The sequence below is a fragment of the Poecilia formosa genome, unplaced genomic scaffold (assembly GCF_000485575.1).
Source record: "Poecilia formosa unplaced genomic scaffold, Poecilia_formosa-5.1.2 Scaffold5, whole genome shotgun sequence".
Taxonomy (NCBI): domain Eukaryota; kingdom Metazoa; phylum Chordata; class Actinopteri; order Cyprinodontiformes; family Poeciliidae; genus Poecilia; species Poecilia formosa.
This window is the reverse complement of record NW_006799944.1, coordinates 2,906,391-2,933,299: the sequence shown is the minus strand read 5'-3', so window position 1 is coordinate 2,933,299 and position 26,909 is coordinate 2,906,391. Positions and strand designations below refer to the sequence as shown.

Here is a 26,909-nt window from a genome sequence, read left to right as displayed (position 1 = left end):
TTTAATGCTATTTTATGACATTTTATTGGTCTTAATTTAATAATTCTCTTACTATTAACTACAATGACTCACGTTTTTTAGCCCTCTTTCTTTTTTTATTTTATCCAAAATAAAATATCACCTCTAATATGGTTAGAGGATTAAAGGGCACTTGAATTTTTCTACAGCAAGTAAATGTTTGGAGCAAAGAGAGCAATATTATCCGTAAAAAAGCCAGTAAACTCTATAAATATAGCTTTATCGAGAACAATTAAATGATGCACCGACCAGCATTCTCCTGGCCTATGCTGGTTTTCAATTATTATTTTTTTAGGTCCAACACCTTTGATAAGAGTTGCAATTTTGAAGCCAACAGAGAATGAACAAAGCCATGCTAATTTATGCATACAAGTTTTACTAAATACAAAAATACTAAATGCTGGCTTTAAAGTACAATGTGCACTTTAAAGTACTTCACAGCCTAAAATACAGTGTGTACTTTAAAGCCAGTATTAAAGTACACATTGTTTACAGACCAAAAATTGTGGGAGAATTTAGTTTTGATTCATTTACATGAACGGTAAAAACAACAACTGATTTTTTTATTTATTTAACCTGCTGATCACCAGTTTAGAGTTGATCAATGGAAAGCTGGCTGATTTCAGTCTGGGGCTGATTAATTAGTGCTTGGTTTTTTTTGTCTTTTAAGCAATAAAAACAGAAGTACTGATGTATTCAAATGTCTTCTTGTGCTTGATTAACAACTTTTTTTTTTAAACGTCTAAAGACCTACATTTATAGAAGAGTTACATATGATTGACATGACTTTATATAATTTATACATTTCTAAGAAATTAACATATTATGGAATGGATAAATAAATATACCATGTTTTAGTAAAATATATATATATATATTTGATAGGTTTTAAACGTACAGCACATTCTTGTTTAATGTCAACATCAAGTAATCCCTCATTACTGTTTACATTTATTCATTATTGTTCACAGATTTCCCCAGCTTTGCTCATGTTTGGAGAGTGTTTTAATACTATCCTGAATCTGGTTTGTAGAGTTACTTACTGTGTCTGTGAGCTACGATAATAAGGATGAACCTAATTCTCTAAGTGAAGTGATCACAAGAAGATTTAGATGGTTTGGTCCTCTAATCCTGCACTCCTTAAGTAAAGCTCACAGCCTAATTGAGATAAGATTAAAGTTTGAATATCAGTCAATGAATCTAGTGGCTACAAGTTTGTAATTTATGAAAGTACACAGTCAAAGATGCAATGTAATAAGGTACTATTAACGCTTTAATAATGGGAGTAACAGAGTTGTGGTTAGAGTCTTTCATTCAAAGGACATTTTGACATCTATCCTAACCGAACAAAACCTTGACCTTCACCTAGCCTGAATAATGTCAAAGAAAAATATGGTTAACATTATTTATTTGAGTAGATTCACAATCGTATGACTATTATTACATCTCATTTTAATACTATAGTTGAATTGCGAGATAGTTTAGATATAAACTTGGTGAATGTCCTCTTTTTAATGTTAAAGTTGTCTTTGAGTAAGCTTGTTTGGTTAGCAAAGTTATTAAGTAGCAAAGCAAAAAAAAAAAAAAGAGCAAAACTTCTTCAGTTGAAGGGAAACATTTTGTTTTTACTCTGATTTACTTTGCTGACCAGTTTAACTTGTTCGGTCAGTCTATTTGAAGCGACAAGGCTGCCGTAATTGGATGAGCTAACACCGAGGCTAACTAAGGATGGGCAGTCCGAAGACTTCACAGGCTAACGCCTGTTAGCACATCTTCCCCGTACTTGGCGTCTCCTTTCCGGCTGGTTAGTGTTTGAGCCGCCGGGGAGAGAACAGAAACAACCGAGCAGCCTCTGAGACGGCGTTACCTTGACAGAGTCCACGGGGTACATCACCGTGTGCTCCAGTACGCCTGCCACGGCTCCGGCTGTCATGTGGGTCGTCACGGAGACATGAGGCGGCAAGCTCTCGTAGTCCCCGTCGCTGACTTCATTAAAAGGCTCCCCGTCTTCGTTCTGGATCTGCGACATCTCCAGCCTTGCCACCGCACGGTCCGAGCTTAACTCCATGCGTGGGGAGCTGTCGCAACAGGTGGCCTTCCGTACAAGAGAACGATCGGAGAATGTGCCCGCGGCATGGATAACCACAACATCACCACTACTTACAGGAGTTCCAACAGCGCCCGTAGGACATCGCTTAGAGGCGTGGCTGACGGTAATGTTAACCAATCAAATCCCACATAGTGAGATAATAGGCGGGCTCTTTTTCTGAGCGACCAATGACAAGTTTCTGTGTTGAATTCCTGTTCCACTTCAAAGCTCAGCCGGTGAAACAACTTGAGCCTCCCAAGTTTTGAATGACTTTGACAAAACCGCGAACATTGCCCAGTTCTGGTCCGGTAGATAAGCAGGTGTGGTCTCACTGCCGGATAACACTTGTTAAATAATATGGAGAAATCTTTTCTTCAAAATGCCCTATCTGAAAGGGGAGGTTACTTCTGACAAACCATGGCTAACTGAAATCTACAGACAGACTATTTAGGACGCTGTGGAAAACTAAAAACTAAGAATAACAGTCGTATTAAAACAAGATGTTTATAAGTCAAGATATGTCTGGGAAAATTAAGGAGAGTTTGTGTTTGTATAGACTACAGAGAGTGCTTTGAAAAAGTATTTGCCTTCTTTTAGATTTTTTTTTGGGGGGGGGAGCTACTTTTTTCAGATTATGAAACATTTTTTGTATCAAATAAGGATAATTAAATATAAAGTGATTTAAATTATAAAGAGAAAAAAATGCTCTTCAAATCAACATAGACCCATATAAGTAGCAACCAAGTTCTCTTTGGACAACTCACAATGTATCATTCAAGGATATGATACATTCATAAATTTTTGTCTGTTTCTTTTTTTCCAGAAACAGACAAAAAAGCAAAACAGAACAGAAGAAATCTGCAGAGCACATATAGTTTCACCCATGCAACACTCTGGAGAGTGAGGAAAATTAAGAAGACTTTTTATGTTTGGGCTGCTAGGATGGTTTAAATAGGGACTTCAATATATTATATTATATTATATTATATTATATTATATTATATTATATTATATCCCAAAATACAAGCTTTTGGAAGGAAACAATGAAAATGAGTGAAGTTTTTCCGAAGCCCCTCACCCGAAAGCCTCATCAGTCCAATCAAATGGATCTGCAAACATCATTACTGCAGCAAATCATGTGGACAGTCACATGAAACAGCCTGAAGTGGAAAACAAAGTCTTATCAAAAAGAAACACCACATTTATGCTTTAGTTCCAGCTTTTGAATGAGAAGTATTTAACTTTTTTTAATATTTTGTTATATTTTAGCTGCATATGTTGTCCTGGGAAATAAAACCTTCCTGTTTGTTTTGAGAAGATTGAAGATCCACTGGGCATGAGCACACATGTGCTTCTTCAAGTTTGTAAGTTGTCGATTGTCCAAAATATTTGACTTGAGAATTGATTTGATTAGAAATTCAGAAATACTTTATTAATCCCCACGGAGGAATTCTCAACATCACAAACCGGACATCTGAATCAAGGTTAGGGTATAAAATTCAATAAGAAAAAGATGAAAAGAACCTTAGTGTAAAAAAGCTCTATCAAAGGTCGCATTTATATAATTTACAGTGACGGGTAGGAAAGATTTTTCAATTCTATTGAAGCAATTAAGAAGTTTTAGACAACAATAACTGAAGCTCTTACCACAAAACACACTGCAGAGTCACAAGGGGTGTTGTTGATAAAGCTTATTTGCATATGTTTATCTGCATGCCTGAAAGAGACACTTCCGTGTAGTTTCACATAGCACATTTACGTTCACAAACTCTCAAATCACACATCTTATGCTGCTTGACACTCTTGAGTCTAGTAAGTTTAGTTTTTCAGATTTTTCTGTAGACGTAATTAGTCTCATATTTATTTACTTCTCAATGCCATCATTAAAGCCGTCCTTCAAAACACAATGTCTGATATTCTGAAGAAAATATTTACTTATCCTGTTGTTTTAGTCACTAGTCACATAAGCAGTAATAGACACTCAGTATGACCTTAATTAAAAAAAAACATTTTAACAAAAAAAAAATATGACTTTTAAACTAAAGATTAAATTGTAATTATTTAAATTGCTGATAAAATAGCATATGTTAATTTCAGTTGTAATGTGAAGAGTCCAGGAGAAACAAGTAGCAGCAGTACGTGGGGGAGGGGCAGTGCAGTGCTTCTATACTTGAAACAGCCACTGGATACTTTAGCCATTCTTGGATTTTGTCTGGCATCTCGGTGAAAAAACTTTAAACTTTATGAACAGTATGAGAAAAAAAAAGCTAACAAACTGTTGCATTTCTAGTACTATACCTGTTTAAAACCAAGATATATTCTAACACTAAGTGCACGTGTCACTACACAGTTTCAAAGGAAATATGTAGACTTCAGAATGTGAAGAAAGTTTTTTTTTTATCTCAAAAAGTTCATTATTCCTGTATTTAGCAAGGAGAAATAATTATGATACTGACCTGAAACCTTAAACGACAGTAGTCTGCTTTAATGTCAGCCAGCGAGACATAAATGTTAGGAGTTAAAATAGTGCATGCAAATGTCTGGTTTCCACTGTATAGATACACAAATCATTCCGTTTTCCTTCTCATGAGATCAGCAGGCAGGTATCTCATAAAACTTTTATTATTCACATTCGCCTGTGCAAACACTCGAGTAGACCATTTTTTATTTAAATAACACACGCTCCGATTTACAGATTTCCTCACAGCAGTGACATACCTGGCTTCTGAAAATGAAGCCCCGATTAAAGTAACAACACCCACCAAAGAGTCGAGCAACAGTTCCAGCAGGTGGACTGATTCTCTCGTTGGGATGGCGGACGGGTTTGCAAAGCTTACCCCAGCAGTGACGAGACATGTATTGCACTATTACAGCTGTGAAAGGCTTCATATCTTCTAACATAAATATGCAGAAAAGTTTAGGGATAAATACACCCAAAGAGTTGCTTCATCTAGGCCATGCAGATTAACTGCAGTGCAAAGTGCTTCCAATGCAATGGAGAAATCATATTGCATGTAAGGTTTCTGTAGAGAGTGCTTTTTCTATTTGACAACAATGAGAAATGGGGGTGGGGGGGAGAAAAAGTAAGACAAAACAAAATGAAATTAAATAAAAGTACAAAAAAAATGCACATGAAAAAGGCAATAAACATAAAAAAAAACTTACACGTCTGATATATTCATCCAGTGTGGTGAAAGCCAAAGTACAGTCTATCTATTAGGCTGTGAATCAACTACAAAGCCAAGTACCATTTTGTGTTTATTACTTAAAAAATAAAAACACCTGAAGGCAGCTGCAGGTGAAATAATATTAAAAGCAATATAGTCTCTCTCATCCAAAGACATGTGAAAAATGTCCCTCATTTGTCCAAATTTATAATTCCAGCTCAACAGCTTGGAAGAAACGCGAGCAGATCACTGAAAAATTTTTTTTTTAAAAATCGGACAGTCCGACAGGAGTGGAGTCCAACTTCGGAAAGTTCTAAACCTGTTCGTGCTGCCCAACGTTCAGAGGTTGATTGGGAGAGAGGGCGAGGCGAGGCCCTCTTCCAACCACGGCACAGAGGAGGGAGTGTAGCGCTGCGCCACTCGGCGATGGATCCGGCGGAGCCTCAGCAAGTACAGTATAATGGAGAGCAACACGATAAAGAAACAAGCCGGGAACAAGTAGTGGTTGTTGACGAAGGAGAAGCTGTGTCGCCAGTGAGAGTGTGCTCCTTTCAGACTCTCCTGTGGGATGTCCCTGATGGAAAAGAAAACAAGAGCGGCACTGCCAGGTGAGTTTGGAACGCGATAATAAAACAAGTCTTTACAGGCCGCTCATTCTGTCACATTAGCTCTTTAATTCGTCATTATTCAAGCAACAAGTCGCAGCTTTCTGAAAATTAGTCTCATTTCCAAGCTTCAAACATTCATATTTCTCTTTATATCTTTTTAAATATATCCCCGTTAGCAGCCAATTCCAAAGAATAATGGTTCCTCTTCTCACATGTGTAAAGCAGGAATCGTTCTTGCGACAGACTAGATTGAGTGAAAAACTGGCTGAACCAGACTGAACTTCAGGAGACAAAATTACATCAGAGCGATAAGAATCCAAACTAAGAGAAGCACAATTGTGAAAGACATTCTATCTTACCTCAAAGGGAGAAACCGCGTTCTATAAAGAATAGCTCCAAGAGTCCACTGGACCTCCTTGTCGTAGACCAGCAGGGCTGTCTTCAGGTTTTTGTAATTGGTTGGGAAGGAAAAACCCGTGTGCAAAACTTCATACATCCACGCTGATTTAAAACACTGGTACCTGCAGACATTTGAATAAAAACAACAGTCATATGTTTATATCACTGACAGGCTGCCTCGATCTGATAAATCTGTGTGCGACTTACTTGAGCCGGTGAAAATCTGCATGTGACGCATAAAGACCAGAATCGAAGCGTTCCTTCAGTGTCTTCCACTGGGTGGCGCAGTAGCCCTGTGAATGGGAAAAAAAAAAAAGCACAATAGAGGGAGAAGAGCATTGCAACACTATTTAAATACACAAATTATTGATTAGTTTAATTATAAACTATTCTATAAAAGACATGAAGAACTTCTCCAACTTAAAGTGCAGTTTTAATCTTTCTTGACCTATTTCTGTTTCAGGATTAAATCGATACAGCATGGGCAAAAATAGATACAACCTTTTAGAGACTATAGATAAGTTTTCCTACAGCGTTTACCTTGGCGGCTCGGGCATATTTAGAAGCATTATAATCCCCGCCCATTCGCAGCACGTCCTCCATGCAGTAGTAGAACTCTGAAAAGCCATAAAACTGGCTGTTGCTGTAGTCAATCGCTGGCTGGTAGATGCCGCTCAGGGACGTTTGGGTGTCATTGGTTCTGTTGAGGAACGGCTGGAGAATCCGCCTGCACTCGTCGAAGTCTCCCGTCCCCCTAAGGTGGAGCCTCTGTGTAGACGGTCCGATCTCATCCAGCAGGTCGGTGGGGAGGCAAGGGTCCAGCAGGGGCGACTCTGCTGTTTCGCCAACGTGCTCACCCAAGAGTCTGGAAAGGTCAATAAACCAAGGAGTTCAAGCTCGTAGCTCTCAGCAACGAACACTCAAAAACAATTCAGGGAGGTTGAAAGTAGAGTCGAGCGACAAACTGTGCGTCTCACTTGTTTCGAGCTGCAGCGTTTCTGATTAGATTCTCCTCGTATCTTTGGCGTGCGGCGTTTCCACCGAAACCCAGAAAGGTGGACACGTAAACACGATAGACGTGATCGGTGACGTGAGCGTCACATCCCAGGTTGAATTCTGCAAGTAGGTTTTTGGCCACTTCCTCCTGTGGAAGACGAACAAGTGAGCATGATATATAACGCCTCTTTAACTTTTCTGTATTTTGGCGTCTTGCAACCAAGAACTTCAGGATTTTATTGGGATTTTAAGTGATAGATTAGCACAAAGTTGTGCATAATTACAAAGCGAAAGCAAAATGATACATGATTTCCAAAATATCTCACAAATAACATCTGAAACATGAGCTTGGCATTTGCATTCAACCCCCTCGACTCTGATACACCTAAATAAAATCAAGGGCCACCAGTTGGCTTTAAAAGTCAATTGCAAATGAATAAATATTCAACCTATGTGAAAATGAATCTTCATTAGAAAAAGTACAGATGAGGTTTGTAAGAACATCAACAAACAATACACAATACCCAATAATAAAAAAACAAAAATCTTTAAAAACAACAAACCGACTAATGATTTTAAACAGATGTATAAAAAAAAACTGCTCAAACCTTGTTTAATAATCTGTTCTTATGTCTATCTTTAAGGTCGTTTTATATGTGCAATATTAAAAAAAATCATGTATCATTTTCCTTCCACTCCAGTAACAAAATATGAAAAATATCCAAGTACAATGAATACTTTAAAGATAAAGCCACTGTAAAGATAAAGTTCTATACAGTTTTTAATCTAACACTTATAAATCAAAAGTATCCAAACATAAGTTAATGTTCTCAATATTACAGCCACATGGGGAGGGTCATGCATCAACCTTACAATATGCTTTCAACAGTGACGGATGGAGAGCAGATCAGCTCCACAGGACAAAATGGCTCAGAGAGGTGTTAACCAAGGAGTAACAGAGATTGGAAAGGGAGCAAGGGAGAAAAAGAAAGCATAAGCCACAAAACGCCAAAGACGGAACGAGAACAGAATTGGTTGGAGATAATAACCTGTTGTGGAGAAGCAAAGCTTACAGTTTTGGGCACTTCGTATGCAATCTGTGTGGAGACACCACCCATGTCCAGGACACCCGCTGTCCTTTTCCTCATCAGCGCTTCCTGATGATCGGTGCCGGGAACATTTACCTCCACCACAGCTTCTCCATCTGGGAAAATTGACAGGCAGAGAGAAGGGATGTCACACAATTAAAAGACTTAATCAAATTAGGTCACTCTGAAGTGGTACAATTGAGTAACTTCTCACCATTGTCCACATGGTTAAACCTCCCAAGGACAAAGTTTATTCCAATCCATGCATAGACACCTGAAGCACAAAGCATATTAAATACTAAGTTATTGTGTAAATGCCTGAGTACATTTAAAGCTACAATGATGTTGAAATGAAATATCGCTCTACAGTTTCTAAATTCACCTTCTTGTTTTCCAGAAATCACCTCCACGTGGGAATCAGAGAAGAGGAAGTTGAAGTGAACTGGGATATCTGTGCGTAGATCTTCCAGAATGGCTTCTTGTTGACTGAGAAAAAAACAAACGCATACAAAATAAAAAAAATAAAAAAATAAAATGTAAAAAAATAATCTTTTTTTTCTGTCACACTAACATTTCCAACAGTCCAATTTTTTTTACCTCTCTGGTAGGATTCTCATTCCCGCTGTGCACAGAATGTACAGAGGAGTTTCCTGGTGCTTTTGCTTGGGGATGTGTTGAGCTGCAAAGCTTAGAAGTGGATCTATGTAGTCACTGGCCTTCTCAGGTGTTTTAGCCAATTCAGCTATGCCTTTACGAAAAGTACATGAAGAAGAAGAACATTTTTACTTTAGGCATGCAAAAACATAATATTCACTTGTACTATGCAATAAAACCGTTTTCTGTACAGTACTTTTATAATACATTAGTAAAGTAAGTTGCGAAATACGCTTGCATTTTCTTCTTTAAGTTGATCAAAAAGCTTCTTACCAGGCTTGATCTTCATGACTACTGGCTTGCGGTGTTGATCTCGCATTTGCCGTATGTCCAGCAGTTCGCGGGGATTACCGTTGTGCCGGGGCCAGCAGTACACAAACACCCTGGAGCCACTGCTGCCACAGTCCACCACCAGGCCGTAGTTCAGGTTGGGATTGCTTGTATCCGTCGCATCCAAGTCAGTAACTCTCGCCAGGTGCCTTTTATGAGTGACAAATATCTAAGATTAACTCGATACCAGCTCTAGGAGACCCACACCAGAGTACCAGCTCCTAGTTTTAGAGTACCGGTGGAAAGGGTTTTCTTCTCCGGTCCAGCTGGTGTGTGTATTCACAGCAACGAGCAGCAGGTAGAGCAGTCCTATGAGGCAGAGCACCAGGCCGATGAAGAGAAGTTGTCGGAAGGAAGGAGTCAGAAGCCGAGGAAGAACCTGGGATGACAGGCTGAAGTGCCATGACGCTGGGAAAAGGCACGAAAAGCCGATCCTGTTCACAGAATATAAGAATATAAGAGCCTCAATGCTGCATGTCTGGATATTGCAGAGACTGTATTGAAAATTTAATTGTGCTCATTTTCCCACTTGACAACCAGAGACGTCTGTGCATCTGATTGGGATTTTGAGCAGTTTATAATAGAGATGCACAGGGAAAATGGGAACATGGTTTTCAATATGTTTTAGAAATAAAATCTGAAAAGCAAAGTCCATTTCTATTAAGGTCCTAGAAATCAATACTTTGTAGAACCACCTATTGCTGCAACTACAGCTCAGTCTCTTTTGGGAACTCTCTGCACATCCAATCTCTGAACATTCATCCTCACAAAAGAACTGCTCACACAGATTGGACTATAATAAATGGATCTGTGACTCATTAAAAAAAATATTTAAAACCCTTTAAGATTTACATTTGAGCACCTTTGATCTAATCATTTTCAATATAGCTTTGACTGTATATATGCATATATATATATAGATATTGATTAAAAAACCTCTGAAAGCAAGTGGTTGTACTGGATTTTAACTTGGGGTATCATAGTAACACATGTATTTAATGTCATTGTAACATGACAAAATGTGAGAAAAACCAAGGGATATGAATAGTGTGCAGCTCTTTAGTAACAGCTAAACAGAGGCCAATCATTCAATTACCTTCCCATGGTGCAGATAGTCCTTTGGATTTATTATTCATCAGTCTTCTCTGGGAAGCAGATTTGTCCGACTCCACTGCTCCATAATCTCTGGTTCATCCATCATTGTGGCCTTCAAATAAGAGCAGAAGGAAAAACTTTAAAGCCTTCACCAACAACTGTACAGGACTTCCACCTGGTGAAGGGCCCATAAACACATGAAACTGATCAGCATTTTCTGGATTTAAAGGGATAAGTAGGCGTAACTGTATAGTTTTCAGCTATTGGAGGAAAAATAAAAGCTCGTAATGGGAAGGAGAAGAAAGGAAACACATTTAAATCTCAAGTAAGTAGTTGTTAATGTTAGATAACGCAGGCGTTTTTAATATACAGTCTCGTAGGTTACAGTATGATAGGGGGAAAGAACAAGGAGAAACGCCGAAAATTAACAATTTAACTGACCGTAACGTTAATGGCAATGATGTTATATGTCAATGGATTGTATTAGAGCCATAGACACTCACAAAGACAACCGTATTTTCCAGGAAACATGATCCAGATGCTCCCCGCTGGCTAACTTACATTAAACGAGCGGCACCGCTTCTCTAAGTGACGTGTAACGTGTAAAGGGTGTCCTTGGTTTTAATGTCCGCGTACACCGTCGTTCGGTTGAGCTCAGTTAAGATATAAGCTGTTTCGATCAAAAACAGCAAATAGGGATATTTTAGCTTACCTCAAATACTGCATATACTCTATTTCATAACTCTATAATCAGTATGTTTTCTTTTCTTTCACAGTCTCTAGTTGAGACGTGTTTTGCAAATTGAGGTCCGCTCAATTTGAGAAAAAAAAACAAGCACACATTCGTAGCTGTGAACTGGGCTTGTGTCGAACAAGAAATACGGAAACCTTGCAGGTACAAACTGTTCCGAATTTTATAATCACATTTTCAAAACTTAAATCATTTGAGAAAATTCCTATTATTGTTCAGTTGTGTGTCTTTGGACACGTAAGCCTAAGTTTTTTTCAATATATTTCATAATTAAACGTATTTATTAAAATGATGACAGATAAAGTTAAAAAGTACAAACTCTTTTGATTATCATGTTGGTTGTGTTGCCTTGCATTTTTTTAAGTTTTTGTTATTATTATTATTTTGTGTAAAAGACACAGATTGGCATATCTAACATTACATTTTGTTTCAAAATGGGCTGGCGGGATCATCTAACATACAAAGTTGGAAAGCCAAAACACTATTAAAAAATAAAGTATAAAAAGGCAGTTATATAGAGAAGCACATTGTGACTAAATGTAAAACGTTTATTAAGAACATACATGCATATTTACTATTGGATGTCAGAAAAGATGCTACAAACAATTGTGAACTTCCCATCCAGGAGAACAAATGTGCCTTAATTTCATCCTGGTGGTGGAATACCAGAACACGATGGAGGAATTCTATCCCTTCTTGCCTAGAAGTGGCTTTGGATCCCTCAGAGAAGAGCACTGGGAAGAGTATTTGCAGCCTGATCTCAGATACGCGGGTGACAGTGGATGGATGGAGGGGTGGATGTAGAGATATTCAGCCCTTGTCAGTTTTTGCCACGTGATCTGCTTTGCATGCTTCATTCAGACAGATGTCAATGTAAGGAAACTGCATAGAAATCAGTTGGAACACTAGTCATTACATTTTACGACATCTAAAGTTAGCACTAAGTTTACAAAGCTGTGAATATATTTTTCTGTATGCTTTGGAAGCACATAATTAACAAAAATTGTATTCAAACATACTAGATGTCTATTTACTAACAAGTCATATCAAAACAGAGAGTAAACATGCTTGTGTTAGCATTTCACTTCAATAAATTGTCTTGCTTAAAAAAATGTTATCAGGATATATGTATGTATTGAATCATATATATGTTTAGAAACAAGCCACTGCCATACTGGAAGTCCTTCTGGGTGAAAATAATTTAGTCAAGAAAAACAGATGCTGTAGTAGCGCAGAGTTAAGCGCATTTTGACTTGGAAATGTAAAGTGTTATTTTATTGTACTGCTGAAGCTATCGAGTTTTCATACATATACATAATATAAAACTCTAACACCATGTTACCAAATTCCAATTGTTAAATGACTTAGATCAGTGTCAGGGATTGACTGGGAGATGTGCCAACACATTACTTGTCAAGTAAAAAGCAGATTTTAACTTGGATTTGGATTAGATCAAACTCTAATGAGCCAAAGATTAGGCTTGATTTTCTTCCCCAAAGGTGATATTAAGACAGGAAAATTGGGTGGGGGTCAAGTATTTTACTTGCTCCACATCTCCAGTTTTCATTAAACCTGTAATTGGATTAGTGTAACAGAAACATGGAGTGCTGTACCTCATTAGAGTTTCATTTATGCCCATTTGACCTTCTGGGTTTCTGCCTCTAAATAAGTCATAGTGTTACAGTTGTTTGCTACTGCAATGTACTGCAGCCATTGACGCCTGGAATGTTGTTTTTATTGATAAAAACTAAAATACAACTAAAAATATACATGAAACACAAAAAAGGAATTATTGTTGCATTCACTTCAATGTGAATTTATTGTCATAGTTTCATAAAAAGACAAACATATGGTGATTTCCACATGATTTCTCAAACACTTTTCTCAAAAACAATGTTTGTTTTTCAGGCACGTCACAATTGCATTCAGACTATAAAGTTAATATAAATTGGTTTTTAAAATACAGCTTTCCATAATAGTGAATTAAAAAGATCAGTCTGTTACAAAAAACAAACATACATTTTCCAAAGAGACTATGATAAATATACAATTTAACATGTAAATGTGTATTTCGATTTATTCAAATAATAAAAAAAAAAAAATACTGCCCGCCCACCTTCAAGACGCGCCTTAGTGTTAGAATCCTCCCCTCTTTTTATTACACCCAGACAACTTCGACCTGCCTGAACTTCTTGCAGTCTAGCCACTCGCGCTGACTGATCCGCCAGCAGTAACTTACATCCACGTACTTGAGCCTCTTGCTCAGCTGCATCAAGCTCTTCACAGTGCTCATCTGCACATCTGTTCGCAGCAGGTCAATATGCTCGATCCTTCCAAGTGGCAGTGGCGGCAAGCCAGAGGAATCTGCATCGGGATTCACGTCCGGATTCACACTATGCAGTGTGTCCTGTATGATGCAGTTCAAAGGGCACGGCAAGGAGATCAAAGAGAGATTCTCGAGTAAAGGAGAGCCAATCAGGAGACACCTGATCACTTCCTTTAGGGACATCCAGGACATCAGGGGCTTCATTTGGTTGTGCTCATAGGAGAAACTTCAGAGATTTGAGAGACAAGAGCAGCAGAAGAAAATAATTAGTATTATTGATTGCCTTGGTAGTTCTAATCAATTTTTCAATCCGTTAGTATGAGGCTGAAATTGTACTGCTGCGTACAATCAAAATATCTGAACCAAAGTACTGCAATGACTTCATCAACATTTCCTCATGGGTGCTTTTGTCATTCTTGTACGATTGCCACAAGAAGTCCTGCTAGCTACTGTATTGCAAAGATACATGAGGTACTCTTAAAAGATAAACTAGAAGCCACAAAAAAAAGGTTCGCCTTCCATCAGGACACTGGCCTTAAACATTCAGTCAGAACGAAAGTGTAATTTTTAGATGAAAGCACAGTTAAAATGGCCCAGTCACACTCCAGACCCAAATCACAAAGACAATTTGTTGAAAGCCTATCTAAATGCTTTTTTTTGTTGTTGTTTTTTGGTTTGTTTTGCTTGAACAACGTTTGAGAACAGCAATACACTTGGTGACCACTCCAAGAAAACAAAAATATATATAGCTAAGATATTTCTATCTTTCTATGTTTTCCATTATGTCATCAACACATAGTTTCTGTGTCTGGCTGTAAGGTGTATTGGAGCTTTGTCATGACTGTGTTTGGTGTGGTTAGAAACAGGCACAAATTGAGAGGAGGGATTCAATGTTGGAAGTTACCTGATCTTGAGAGAGCGGAGATTCGGCAGCTTTGGGAGATCTTGATCATCCAGCTGATTGTCAATGGTTTCGTACTGTGGTGTAGCAGGAGGCTCGGCAGAGACAAGGAGGTCTCTGAGTCTGGGACAGACTCTGATGAGCTCCAGTAGTGGGGTGTCGGCTCTGGTTTTCACCCCCTCCAACGTCAGAGAGATCAGTGAGCAACCTGCGACTTGCAAGGCAGGAAGAAGATCTGCCACTGGGCCGGAGTAGATAAATGAAAGACTCCGCAGCTGGCCTGACCACGTCTGGAGATCAGCTGTTAATAGGGGCCCCTGTTTGCCTATGTTCATGGATAAAGAGTTTAAACCCGGACACAAATTTCCTAAACTCCCCAGAGACTCACAGGTTACGCCTTTAACGTCTTTGAGCTGCAGGATCAGGCCTGACTGGGACAAATTCTTCATCCTATCCTCTGTTTGGATTTGTAAGCAAAAAGGCCACAAGTTTTTGATTAAATCTTCTTCAGCGTCACACCCATCCTCCTCCAATAATGGGCTCTCCACCTCTCCATTATCAGTAGATTCTTCCCCTCTCATCATCATCCAACGTTCCGAGCTCTGCCCGAGCATCCTTTCCCTCCACACCTGGTGCAGGCTGGAAACACCTTCCCTGTCAGCAAATTCATCTGCCTGGCTGAACTCCCTCTGCTCGATGAGACGGCAGGCCGGTCCGAGGCCCTCCAAGGCCAGTCTTTTCAAGCAAGGCAGAGAGAGAAGGAGATAGGCTGCTGCCACGGTAGAGTCTCCTTCCTGTTCCCCAAACCCAATATCCAGAGCCAACAGGCTGCTGAGCGGGAGAGGAGACGAGGTTGAAGAAGAGGAGGCCGAGGACGAACTCGAAACCACACCGCCGAGAGCAAGCAGAGCAGCCGGGGAGAGGAGGTGACAGCGGGACACGTCGAGGTGCTGCAGCAAAAGGCAGTGGCGGGCAACTGTTTGGATCACACTCCTGTCACAAGGCATGCCGGCTAAGGACAGCGACCGCAGAGCAGGTAGACTGGACATGGTCTCACAGAGGGCCTTTGGAGGGAGCTGCTGTGCTCCAGATAGGTCCAGGCTCCGCAGACCCTGAGAGAAAAGCAAAACCCATTTCTTTTAAAGGAATATCTAATGGAACAGTATGCATTCATGCAATCCCGTTTCCTTTTCAAATTAATCCAGACAAAGGGAACGCCGAAGAATCTGACAATTAGAGTTTGATCAGAAAGTCATTATAGATGCTGATGGCAGGATCTCCTGTGTTGTTCTATGTCATATCTTCCTTAGTGAAGCTTAATTACCTTAAATTTAAACCTAATTAAAACTTAACTACCTTTTCAAACAACATATCAGCTTACAAATATGGAAAATACACTTGATGTTTATCATTGAAATAAACCAAGTCCCCATTTTTAGGTGTAAAGATTAGTATGTTATGTAAAAAGAAGCAGATAGAATTTGGATAAAATAAAATTATCGGATCTTACCTGGCAACGGGCAGCAATGTGAGCGCACAATGCCGGGTTCACCAAGCCAGGACACCTCTCTAGAGACAGACCCTGGAGGTGGGGGACCAGCAGGAGGTGGAGCGCTGCCCGAGACAGCTGCTTTCTACTGGACAGCAGCCACGTCAACTCCTCCACCAGTTCACCAGCTGTGATTACAGACATAATAGGTCCATGCTGTTATAGTAAATTACTTTCAATCAGAGACATAGAAAATATCTACAGTACTTCTTTGGTGCCATTTCTCTGACCATTTGTTTGCAATAGGAAAGAAAAGAGAACATCCCAGTGATATGAGATATGCGTTTGTTGATAAGTCAAGAAAAAAGCTACTAGCATAAGCTAGCTTACATATGAGATTGTTAAGCTTATTAAAGCAATTGTGATAAGGCAAATAATAATGTTTTTCTTGCACATTTTTCAGTTTGTGATTCTGCTTTGCTTTGAAAAATGGATATTGGTGATAAGGTGATTGACTGCATAGCATTCCACCTTACTGTGGTATGCTGTGCTAGAACAACAGAAGCATTACACATTTTTATTTTGTATTATTTGGTCTGTAACCAATTAACACTGACACACACACAAACTCACGTAGCAGGTTGAAAGGCCCCATGATGTATCTGAATGAATAATGATCAAGATAGTTGTCAGCATAGTCTTTCACCCACAGGTCCTTCATGTTGTCAGCGAGGCTCAACAGGCAGAGGCGCGTCAGAGAAAGGACCGGATCATCGTCCCGCGTCCTCCAGCAGCTTTTAGTGCCCTTGGTGTTCCTCAGACCCCTCCGCCTGGGCCGAGCCTTTGCCTCTGCCTGTTCATCCAAAGCCCGAAACAGAGGCATGATGGGCTTTCAGCTAGCGTCCGAGCTGCAGGGGACGCTGAATGCTTCTGCACATGAACAAAGTTTTTTAGCATGAGAAAACATGATAAACATGGAACAGTGTTTAGTTTTTCTAAACAGATGTTTTTTTCATACAAATTGCTTCATTATTGTAACTAACTAGTTTTAAAGCCACCAGTTGGACTTCTATCTAAATCAATCCGTTTCTTTTTAAAAACATTTGGCCACCTACGAAATAAAATGTCATACACAGTTTTTCTATTTGATTTGTTGTTTTCCAGTAAGTAGTTATTCAATCAAGATAAAAAGCTACATTTCCACTCACATCTGACATCACATGAGACAACTGATCAGAGTTCTTTTGAGCATACTGATTTCCATTTTACCCATTTCGTCTTATGTTTGTGTGTTTCGAACCTCTGAAGATAATGACGCAAAGAAGTATTCTTCATAAAATCAAGGAAATGATGGACAACTGTTGTATCCATCCTCTTCATGAGACTGACTTGGGAAAATAGAGTGCCTTCAGTCAGAGGCTTCTTCAAATTCACTGTAATACAGACTGCTACAAGAGATCTTTCCCATCGCTATCTAGAATAGAATAACTTTTTGAAGAATTTGAATTAATGAGTAAAAAAAAAACTTTTGATTTCCCTTTGGAATTGAAAAGTTATTTTTGAATTCGATTTGAATTTTAGTCAAAGTCATCCTTTAAATGTGTCTACAATATTCGTTATGGGTGAAAAAAAATAACACCCATATGGAATAAATTCATTTATTCCACAAAACGCAACAATTAACAAGAAAATGCTTTGTGAAGAGGCAGGCTGAAACTGATACATTTAAGTAACAGATCTTCAGTAATCACTTCACGTTATCCATCCATAATTTCCAATCAGCAACTGATCATTTTGATTATTTTGCCTCTTGGGACGTCACTTACCCAAATGCACACAAATCTGAGCGGTTTCCATCTTCGGAGCGATTTTTAAAAACTTTTGTGAAATCCTTATGCATAAAATCATACTTTATTTACTAATATGAGTTAGTATTTTCAGTGCGTCAAAAAATAATTCATGTTAAAATCACACCACGGATAAAATGGAACTGAAACTAAAATATGCAAAAGTATTATTCTGCCTTAAACACTAAAGAAACAAAAAAAATCAAATAAGGTTATCAAAACCATAACTAAATACAAACATAAACATTAATAATCAATGATCGCCTTTAATAATGTTTTAGCCCGGGTAATGAGGGGCGGAGAGAAAAAGGTCAAAAGATGTGTCAAAGTCAAAGGACACATACCTTCCAGATCTAACAGTGCTTGAAATCTGGAAAAGTGAAGAATGGAGGAGAGAACGGAGATCATACAAGCATTTTTAAAGTCACTTCCTGATTACCGGTGTGGCATTTGAGCAACATTTACCTGAGTTTAGTCTCGCGGGATCTCTCCCTCCAGCTGGATGCAAATAAAACACTGCAGTCTCTCAAACACTATTTATGGTGTTAGCTCTACATTCCACATAAACATTAAATCTGTTAAAACTTTCGCCGAGGATCAGTCTGTGACTCACAGTAGCCTAATTCAAGCCTGTAAGACATTACGCAGGGTTTAAAGTCCACACTGTGGTATCTGATACGTTCAAAGGTCGCAGGTATTTTCAACTACATTCAAAATAAGTCATTAAATTTATGACAAGTTGGCACTTCGCCGTCTAAATTGTGAATAACATCGATTTAAACATCGTAAACAAGAGAGAAAGCACAAACAACAGAGGAAAAACATCACTGCTACTCGAGAACTGCGACCATTAAATATACATAAAGCAGGCGTTTACTTCTTGTACCTCTTTTACTAAGTGAAATAATAAAAAAAGAGAAAAACACAGAAATCTATAAATAAAGATTTATCTTAATATCATGTATCTAAAGGAAAACATTGTAGTTGCTGGAAATGACCACACACAATTAGAACAACTCACGTGTGAAAATATTAGTTCTGATGTTCAGTGCATTGTGGAATAAAAAATGTTATCCATCCACAGGATGTTTGTTTGACTTGGTGGTTGCTAACTGATTTCACATCATTAATCATATCTTTCTGGCAGGGCAAGGAATAGGACCCATGGATTTGAAAATTATTTTTCTAGTGGCCTAGAAAAACCTTTGGCGACTAGATCTCAACCCTACCCATATAATTAAACAAGTCACACTTCCTGAAAAAGACTTCCTAAAATTTTCTGTTCCTCATTGACAACATAAAAGTATTGTGCAAACAAGACTGCTCTTTCTTGAAGACATAAACGACTAAATAAGTATTAATAATATATTTTTATGAGCGGCATTCGACTGTAACTGCTTACCTTTGCAAAGCACAGCTCCTGAAAGCAGATAAAACTAGGTCTCAGTTCCTGACTGACTTGCATCAGTACAAATAGCTGTCTCATGATCAGCTATGTGTAAATGTCATTAAGTCATTGAGATTATTAAAAAATCTGATTGAAAAGAGAAACTGAGAAATGAGAATCTGCAACAAATAAGCAAAAATCAGACTGCTTTATTTTTAGACATAAGCCACAAAAGCCATTCATCCGCTTTTGTATGATTTTTTTTGTATCACAATATAAATAGAAACATAGGCCAATTTTATTTAGAAGACAGGAACAAGCGGCACAATAGGCTATTCACATGGGAACAATTATATATCGACGTGGAGGGACACACCTTTAACTAGACGCCAGAATGATTTATTGCTCATTTAGGCAAATATTTAAGTCAGCCTAACTAAATATTTATAGTTTTTTTTTTCAAATGCATTATTCTCTCATGGATTAGCTGTCCCCACTAAGTCCAGGAAAATGAACTTCTTGTAATAAATTCTCTTATTTTCTCAGAAAAAAATAATGAGGAAGTTCAATCTATCCATTTGAAGTTACAAAGGGAAATGTTGAAGTTTAAAAGCAACCTGCTCCAAATATTCTCATACTATTCAAGTGGGAAAGAAGATTACCATTAGCTCCCAAAGCACTGGCTCACACCAGCATGACATTTCTAAGTTTGACCGTGACTGAAAATTACTTAGTTTAGTGAAGCTAACCTTCCTCTAATAAGATAAATTTCCTGGTTTTTTTTTTTTCCTTTGATAAAACATCTGTCTTCTGCAAGTAAGGTAATGACTACTATTATCTCACAGGACACCAATTCAAACAATCTGAACTACAGGTTTAAACCAGCGTGGGGCAGTATTGAACCGGACAACATTTGTTGTCCTCTAGTAGCTGGGCTTGTATTACATCTTTCCCTTCGTTTTTTTTTTCTTTTTTTTTGCATTATTATTATTATTATTGAATACATTGTGGATTAGATTTGCATTATTAGTAAAACCAATGATAGGTTCAGTCCACAGGTTCATTCACAACAGAGACCTCTCCATGTGTATCAGACAGCGCAGACACACAGCAAAGCTTCTGTTCTGATTGTAATAGACCACAACGGCCAGTCAACATAAAAATACAACCAAAACAGCCTCTGTGACTTCCTTTATTTATATTTTATCCTGTGTAACAGATCAAAAAGTGTGACCTTCTCCTGTAAAATGATTCAGACTGTGTCTTGCGTGAATATTAAATTAGCAACTTCTTCAATAAAAAGCCAACTTGACTTAAATACTGTTGAAAAGAAAAGTGCACATAGTCTAATTCCCTAATAATTAAAAAAGTGCGTGTAAAAATATTACAAAATACAAAACAAAAGAAAAGAATCCTTTAGGAGTACATTCCCTTGAATCAAACATCTTCACACCAAACATTTTTTCAAAATTTTTGATTAGATTTAGGATAAAAAGAAAATCACAAACAGTTATGTGATAAGGCCACGAGGACGATTTGAATTCTTGAACATCTTAGAAAAGAGTGCTTGAAAACATTTCTATTTTCACTTTAACACAACAAAATCAAAAGAGAACTATCAAGGACACATTAAAAACACAATCCCTTCACCTTTGCAGCTTTAAATCCTTGAATGATTGAATTAGCTGGAGTGTCCATTAGAGCACAATTTAGCCTTCGACACACAAAAACGTTTTCTACAGGAAGTCCATGAAAATGGCTTCATCAAACTGCTGCAGTTCTTGCACCATAAAAAGCAGCAAGTTCTATGTTATCACTTCCTCTAATATGGTATGGCAAAATAAATTAAGCTGTAAGGCAATAAGGTCGGCTTTTTTGTTTTTTTGTTCTGGTGAGAGTTATTTGCTGCATGGCGAAGGTGCAAAAATGCCAAACATAGAAAACACACTGGCTAATTATTAGCCAGTTATCTGCACAAACTTCCTGCTGTTTAATATATCCCTTGCTTCCCAATCAAAAGTCCAGCATACAGGCTAAAGAAAGATGAAGCAAATCACATACTCTGTCCTAAAATATACTTATTAAAAAATATCCCTTTACTCTCATTAATCTACTTTTGTGCACAAACATAGCTGAAGCAGCCACAGTGTGTGTTTGTTTCTTTCACACCGATGTGAGGAAGGAAGAAGTCCTGTCTGTTCATGGCTCACTGAAAGGCACCACCTTCTTCCCAGCTACAAACACCTCCACAATGTTTCGATCATCACCTGCCAAAGGGCATGTTAGGGAAGAGAGACGCATATGAGAACTGAGACTGAAACAAAGAGAAATGACAAGATACATAAAGAAGCGGAAGCTCACCCAAATTCAAGAACTTCTCCAAAAGAATCTGAAAGCCAACGATTACAGATTGTTGTTATACTTTAGATGGAGTTTTTGCTTTTGAGCACTTTATGTGTCAACATACGCGGACATCTCCCACATTACCTGTGGTTTCTCGTTTTGGATTAGGTCGATGGGTCCACCTGGAGCAGCCACGTTAACTCTCAAGGCATCAAAGTCCTTTCCCACCTGAAAGTTTCCTGTTCGCTCATCCAGGGACAACGCTGCGAACAGAAAAAACAACAGTTTGATTGTCACCATACAAGTCAATGTAGAGAGTCTATATATCTATAGATACAACTGTTGCCAAATAGCTATTTGTGTTTGGATCTCACCTTGACTCCCTCCCAGTGTGGCCAGTCTGAAGACCTCCTCAAAGCTGAGTGTTTTGTATTCTGGGTCCTGGATGGTGAGGACTTTGGACGAGTCCAGGGCTCTTCGCACAGCATCGAGGATGGAAGGTGAATAGCCTCCTGCCACGTCTGATGGAGGACAAACAGAGGAGGTTGCAAGGCAACCACTGATATGTATCTTGGACAAGGCAACTTCATTTAACTTTTGATGGACATCAAAGAAACTCTAAAACGTTCCCTCTTTTGACACTGAGTTGACCTGCAATACCTGCTCAGACTTTATATTGTTGTCGAGCATTTTCACTCACCTGTACCCAGCCCCAGCTTCACCTTGTGATTCAGGACGTTGCGCACGTTTAGCACTCCGCTGCACAAGCTGGTTAAACAGAGAGATCACCAACTGTAATAATAACTTCTTTTTTGTGTGGACCGTCTCGTTGGCCTTTTTTTTTTTTTACCACCATCTGTCTATTTTGGAATCAGTTTATTCAGCTTCAATGATTAAACAATAATATTGCATGTCTTACTGTCCTAATTTTAAGATAAAATCTGTACAAATGTCTGACCTTATCTCGGTTCTGAGTAAAAACTTACGAGATGTTTGAATTGGGACAGTGGGACAAAGCAGCTCCTGTTTCCCTGAACAGAACCAACTCTTCATCACTGAGGTGGCAGCCATGGGCCATAATAGTCTGCAAGGCATCAGGAACAGTTTGTCTGATTTTATGCAAGCATTCACGTTTTACCAAAAGTTTGATAAAACGTAAACGGGACTGGGCTCTTACCTTGTCTGTGAGAAGGTTGCATTTGTGATAGATGTCTGTGTAAGACTCCGAATTGGGGAACAGCTCCTTCACCCACTCCACCTCCTCAAGATTTTCACTGATGTGACTCTGAAATAAATAAATAAATAAATAAATAAATAAATAAATAAATAAATAAATAAATAAACAATCCCTTTAGGTTCTGCAGTAGAAATCATCTGTGATCAGGTTGCCACTGTTAACTCACTTGAATATGCAGCTTGTTATTCTTAGCCATTTCTCCCAGCTTGGCAAGCAAGGCCTCTGTGCAGGACGGTGCAAAACGTGGAGTGACCACTGGCTTCACCAGGGGGTACTGTTAGGACCACCAACCAACCCGAGCACAAAAACAGTAAAGTTAGACAACAGCGCTGACCGGTTTCTTTACGACTCTTTCACAGGATCCTACCTTTTTGTTCAGTAGTTCTTTGACGAACCTTTTGAGAGAAAAGAAAGGAAAAATCATGCATAATCAAATAAATAGGTGCAACACATCTTGTTCACAGTTCATTGTGTAGCTACGTCGAGATAAGTGTGAGACAAACACTGTTTGGCTAACACAGTTGTTATGAAAAATACAATCTGCCTCTGAATCAGAATAGGATGCACTTTCTTTGTAAAATAAAGTGTTATTGACATTAAACAGTAAAGAAAGGTGTAGAAGTTAATGCCCACTTCCGTAAGATGTGCCTCGTTGTTGCAAAGACAGTCTGGAGCATCAAGGTTTAAAATGTTCCAGATTAGGAGAGGAGCAACTCATTAAAGATTATAAACCGCTTTGTTGAATCAATCTGCTATAACTAAAGTGGCTCCCTCAGGGAATTTCTCCACTTTAGAAATCTTGATTCTGTCTGCTGCCATCACAGGACAAAACAGAGACACAAGGTGCAAACAACTACGCAAACACACACACATCAGTACTGAATAGAAAACACATGCAGGTACATAGAAACTGTGAGCAGTGATTTGAAGCCAGCATGCCAACATGGATTCAGAAAAAAAGCTGATTTCCAATAAATAATAGTAATTTGGTGTTTTCGATAGAAAGTGTTGCTTCCTTCCTAAATAATTGAATGATGTTTCAAACAGTATGCATTAAGAGGTTCTTGTTTGGCTATGATGCGAATATGGTGCTGGTTCTTAAAAATCCACTGTATGTTTCCCCCAAACCTCAGCCCTAATGCTGCCCTGGGCAAGTGCCTATATGGCTCATATCAAAATCTGCCAGTGTTTTGATAAGTAACACATTTTGGATACAGGTACTTGAGAGATAACAAATGAAAGCTTGACTCTGTGTCCCGATAGACACATCGACTTGGTGAAAGGCATTTTCAGGATAAAAATCCTAAACCAGTTGTAAAGCTGGATGTTTCATGGTTTGGGTTTTTTTCCCCTCTCAAACTAGCCAGCTCTTTGTTTTTCAGTTGCGTCATGTATCGCATCAAAAAAGTGGTAGCCTAAAGATAAAGCATTTCTCACTGAAATACATCTGGAGTGTGTTTGAAACTGTTTACCTACACAAAATAAATCTAAGCAAATTAAAATAAAATTTGAAAAGTGTACATGGTGTTTCCCAGGTCCAGATCAGCACACTCACCGACAGGTCTCTTCTTGAGACTCTTCAGAGGATTCTTTGTAATGCTTCACACTGTCGTTTCTGTCCATACACACTTTCCCTACTAAGGCACGCTGGCCAAAGTCATCTGCAAATGCAATAGGAACAATACATTACGTTGTAGTAAACAGCAGTGATTGTAGTACTTTGTGATCAAAATTGTTCATACTCCTGCAAGATTTAGATGGTAAGTTACTTTCATTTAACCAAGATATTTATTTCTGATAGGAAAAGAGGTTAAAGATTATTTACATAAACAAAACAAAAAGACTTGTATGTCCTTGCAGCAGTTAAATTCGTTTTACATTCACTTTTATATTATATTTTGTATTTTGATGAGCTTCAAGTCTTTAAGATTAAAAGGCCTCCTTGCCATAACCCTAATATTTAGATGCCTCCACAGGTCCTCAATGGGCCACACCAAGTAATATTACAACCAATATTATTAAAGTCAATGAATTAAAATATTGTTGAAAGTTCATGCATTTCAGCAACTCAGTTCACAAAGTGAAACATGTTACAGTATATAGGATTATTTATACACAGACTGATATCTTAACGCTTGTATTTCTGTTGAGGATTTTTTTTTTTATGCGCCTATACAACTTATGAAAAAATGCTAATTAAGAATACAGTGTTTTATAAGACCAATTAAGGACATGTAGGCTTAATAAAGGGGTGTTTTCTTTTTACCTACCAGTGTAATACCGGTTGGTATTTTCCAAAAGTGCATATTCTAATTTACTGAATATGATTTTATATCATTTTCAGTCAGATGAAACGTCGGTAAAATTAAAAGCTTACTCCAATCTGCAGCCGTTCAAAGCTTTTCCTAATTAGTGTCATCTGAGTGGAAAGACAATAACAGATTTATTTTATAATAATTTGGCTATTATAGAAATGTATTTTGTATTATTATTATTATTATTATTATTATTATTATTATTATTATTATTATTATTATTATTATTATGCTGCAAGATTAGGCTTAAAGTGGATATTTCAAATTTCTATTTCTCCAGTAATAAGAACTAGTTTATTCCCTGCTGGTCATTTTATTTATGAGATGTGGAGACGTACATGAGTAAGCTAACTGCAGAACAAGATGAACTGGGAAGGAGTCATTTTAAGTACTTTAATATCAGTGTTTACTTGTTAAAAGCAAGTAAGCACTTAAGACTGTTTCTTGGCAACCGTGTTTCAAATAGCAACAATCCTGTAATGGATGATGAGCCAACTGTCCAAACTTGTTCAACATGTTCATCCATAAGTCATCGAGGAGGGATCACAACAAATTAATTCTAATCAAAACAAGCCACACTTCTCAAGATACTTCTTACTAGAGTAGTATACTACTATCACAGCCTCGCAACTGGGTAAATAAAGTCTAGCTATCTGTAGCTGGTTAGAAGTCACTGTTTTCTGGACTGCAGAAGAAAAAATATAAACAGAGGGAGGGCAAAAATTTTTGACCTTGTACCAAGGGTGAAAACAAAATCCTGGATCTGGGACGCAAAGTGGGGCTTAATCGATCCTTGTCTATTACATCTGTGTGTCTCTTATTATGAAACAGTGGGATAGACACATGCAAAAACATGGAATGCTTGTTTAAACATCTATGGAAACTTAATATCTAACCAGAAGCTTAATCTCTAACCAGAAGCTTAATCTCTAACCAGAGTAGAACAGACACATACAGTAGATATATTACGGTATACTTTCAAGATGGTGTCATTTTAACTCAACACTGAGGCAATCTAATTAAACAGAAACTGAATTTAACTGATTGCCAAGCCACAGACATGTGCTGACGTCTGACAGTTTTTCACATACAGTTGGGCCCGAAAAGTACAAAGTTGAAGGTTCAATGACCACTTATATAAAACGACAGCTTAAGGCTGCCTGCCGTACATTTGCAGAATATGCCCATCATTGTGCAATGCAGTGAGATGAGACGATAAGAACAAGGCATAAAGGTGAAAGACTTTTCTGCTGTCGAAGACACCTCAGATGGAGAATAAATACGTAATGAAAGTGAAAATGCGATGTGGCCTTTACAACCAGAGAAGCAGGTGATGATCACATTCCTTTCATTTCATGTCATTTTATTTTTTTTATTTCATCCACTCAATAATAAATATGAATAGTGCACGTAGCAGAAAGAAGCATAGACTTGTAGTATCTGACCACAATTTTTTTTTTTAAGTTGCTCTGCATAGGAAGTTAGCTGAGACATGTTATGTAGCGAGAGACGGATCTCTGAGACACATCAGATGTCTAATAAGAAAGTTCGGAGGACAAATGATATTTTTGTGGCTTGCCCCTCCCTCACCATTTTAAGTAAAAATGTTATCAGACCTTAAAAAGCTTCAGGTTCACTTTAAAACTGACGTCAAGTGTGTGCAGTTTAACAGCTATATTTTATTCTTGTTTTCGTACTATCTGCTGCTCTTGTTCATGAGAACAACATACCACCAGTTGCATAAAAAAAACCCCACTAAAACAGATGAGTTGTTTCTAAAACATAGCTTTACATTCAAATGTGTGTGCGTGTGTGTGTGTGTGTGCGTGTGTGTGTGTGTGTGTGTGTGTGTGTGTGTGTGTGTGTGTG

The 26,909-nt window shown here is 38.2% G+C and overlaps 4 protein-coding genes across 10 annotated transcripts in view; all 4 read right to left on the bottom strand.

The window, feature by feature from the left end:
• Positions 1–2,274, bottom strand: part of slc25a37 (solute carrier family 25 member 37) — a 10,573-nt gene extending 8,299 nt beyond the window's left edge. Inside the window, exon 1 of the mRNA XM_007563238.2 lies at positions 1,886–2,274. Within this exon, the coding sequence (XP_007563300.1) occupies positions 1,886–2,086 (201 nt within the window). The 5' untranslated portion in view covers positions 2,087–2,274. The remainder of the gene's footprint in view (positions 1–1,885) is intronic.
• A 2,408-nt stretch (positions 2,275–4,682) lies between these two features.
• Positions 4,683–11,317, bottom strand: entpd4 (ectonucleoside triphosphate diphosphohydrolase 4). 5 transcript variants are annotated; one of them, XM_007563198.2, is made up of 13 exons: positions 11,157–11,317; positions 10,446–10,556; positions 9,586–9,783; positions 9,293–9,498; positions 8,963–9,113; positions 8,748–8,851; positions 8,580–8,639; positions 8,327–8,481; positions 7,259–7,425; positions 6,822–7,146; positions 6,489–6,574; positions 6,242–6,403; positions 4,683–5,848 (listed from the first exon to the last, which is right to left on the bottom strand). In XM_007563198.2, the coding sequence occupies exons 2-13, from the start codon at positions 10,451–10,453 to the stop codon at positions 5,614–5,616; spliced, it is 1,857 nt and encodes a 618-aa protein (XP_007563260.1). In that variant the 5' UTR covers positions 10,454–10,556; positions 11,157–11,317; the 3' UTR covers positions 4,683–5,613. The 5 variants fall into 5 exon arrangements, with proteins under 5 accessions (XP_007563260.1, XP_007563287.1, XP_007563268.1 ...); XM_007563225.2 differs by lacking the exon at positions 11,157–11,317 and adding an exon at positions 10,948–11,084 and having other exon boundaries at positions 8,351–8,481; XM_007563206.2 differs by lacking the exon at positions 11,157–11,317 and adding an exon at positions 10,886–11,083.
• A 1,667-nt stretch (positions 11,318–12,984) lies between these two features.
• On the bottom strand, positions 12,985–18,440 carry LOC103145640 (uncharacterized). Of its 3 annotated transcripts, XM_007563169.2 has the most exons (6): positions 18,224–18,440; positions 18,103–18,128; positions 16,545–16,841; positions 15,933–16,099; positions 14,426–15,534; positions 12,985–13,747 (listed from the first exon to the last, which is right to left on the bottom strand). In XM_007563169.2, exons 3-6 carry the CDS (start codon positions 16,792–16,794, stop codon positions 13,354–13,356), a joined length of 1,920 nt encoding a protein of 639 aa, XP_007563231.1. In that variant the 5' UTR covers positions 16,795–16,841; positions 18,103–18,128; positions 18,224–18,440; the 3' UTR covers positions 12,985–13,353. The 3 variants fall into 3 exon arrangements, with proteins under 3 accessions (XP_007563231.1, XP_007563239.1, XP_007563224.1); XM_007563177.2 differs by lacking the exon at positions 18,103–18,128; XM_007563162.2 differs by lacking the exon at positions 18,224–18,440 and having other exon boundaries at positions 18,103–18,211.
• A 1,881-nt stretch (positions 18,441–20,321) lies between these two features.
• gda (guanine deaminase) overlaps positions 20,322–26,909 on the bottom strand; it is a 10,256-nt gene continuing 3,668 nt past the window's right edge. The window contains exons 5-14 of the mRNA XM_007563149.2: positions 24,281–24,386; positions 23,093–23,120; positions 22,892–22,999; positions 22,666–22,773; positions 22,475–22,572; positions 22,189–22,256; positions 21,863–22,009; positions 21,633–21,751; positions 21,507–21,534; positions 20,322–21,412 (exon numbers count right to left, since the gene is read on the bottom strand). Coding sequence (XP_007563211.1) covers positions 21,345–21,412; positions 21,507–21,534; positions 21,633–21,751; positions 21,863–22,009; positions 22,189–22,256; positions 22,475–22,572; positions 22,666–22,773; positions 22,892–22,999; positions 23,093–23,120; positions 24,281–24,386 — 878 coding nt within the window. The 3' untranslated portion in view covers positions 20,322–21,344. The remainder of the gene's footprint in view (positions 21,413–21,506; positions 21,535–21,632; positions 21,752–21,862; positions 22,010–22,188; positions 22,257–22,474; positions 22,573–22,665; positions 22,774–22,891; positions 23,000–23,092; positions 23,121–24,280; positions 24,387–26,909) is intronic.

Coding starts and splice junctions, on each gene's coding strand:
- entpd4 (XM_007563198.2), bottom strand. Junction 7,426..8,326: donor GCTTTGCTTCTCCACAACAG/GTTATTATCTCC, acceptor CGTCTTCCACAG/GAGGAAGTGGCCAAAAACCT. Junction 6,575..6,821: donor AATATGCCCGAGCCGCCAAG/GTAAACGCTGTA, acceptor TCCCATTCACAG/GGCTACTGCGCCACCCAGTG.
- LOC103145640 (XM_007563169.2), bottom strand. CDS start 16,794: ATGCCTCTGTTTCGGGCTTTGGATGAACAGGCAGAGGCAAAGGCTCGG. Junction 16,100..16,544: donor GGGGCCTTTCAACCTGCTAC/GTGAGTTTGTGT, acceptor CTGTAATCACAG/CTGGTGAACTGGTGGAGGAG. Junction 13,748..14,425: donor CTCCGCTCTCTCAAGATCAG/GTAACTTCCAAC, acceptor AAATCTCTGAAG/TTTCTCCTATGAGCACAACC.